Raw genomic sequence first — 373 nt, forward strand, 5'->3', positions numbered from 1 at the left:
TATGTTTACTTTATGCATTTTTACATTTTGTGGATATAACTTACATTTCTCTTTTGTTGGTTTGCTATTGATGATACTGAGTTCCATTCTAAAAGAAATATGTTTTGCAGTGGCTATGGCTCAGGTGCAGTGTCATCCACAACACTGAGTGAAGATTCGCTCTCAGTGCGAAGTGTGAGCGTTGATGAAACTCCAGACAAAGACCTTCCCACTAACCATGCAACAATGGATGTCTCCACTATCAGGTGAGCCAAGAAGTATTTTGCTCGGTATAAGCTTTGCATTAGGATTGAGCAGAACATTGTCAAAGACTTTGCTACAGTAGTACTTAACATTAGTGATATGTTTATTTCTGAAAGTAACAAAGTTACAA

The 373-nt window shown here is 37.3% G+C and overlaps 1 protein-coding gene across 1 annotated transcript in view; it reads left to right on the forward strand.

Annotated features, from left to right (window-relative positions):
• Nucleotides 1–373, forward strand: part of LOC119584982 (kinesin-like protein KIF13A) — a gene marked incomplete at its 5' end in the record, with an annotated part of 70,347 nt that overhangs the window by 63,905 nt on the left and 6,069 nt on the right. Inside the window, 1 exon segment of the mRNA XM_037933590.1 lies at nucleotides 111–245. Coding sequence (XP_037789518.1) covers nucleotides 111–245 — 135 coding nt within the window.

Source organism: Penaeus monodon, chromosome 19 (genome assembly GCF_015228065.2).
Source record: "Penaeus monodon isolate SGIC_2016 chromosome 19, NSTDA_Pmon_1, whole genome shotgun sequence".
Lineage (NCBI taxonomy): Eukaryota > Metazoa > Arthropoda > Malacostraca > Decapoda > Penaeidae > Penaeus > Penaeus monodon.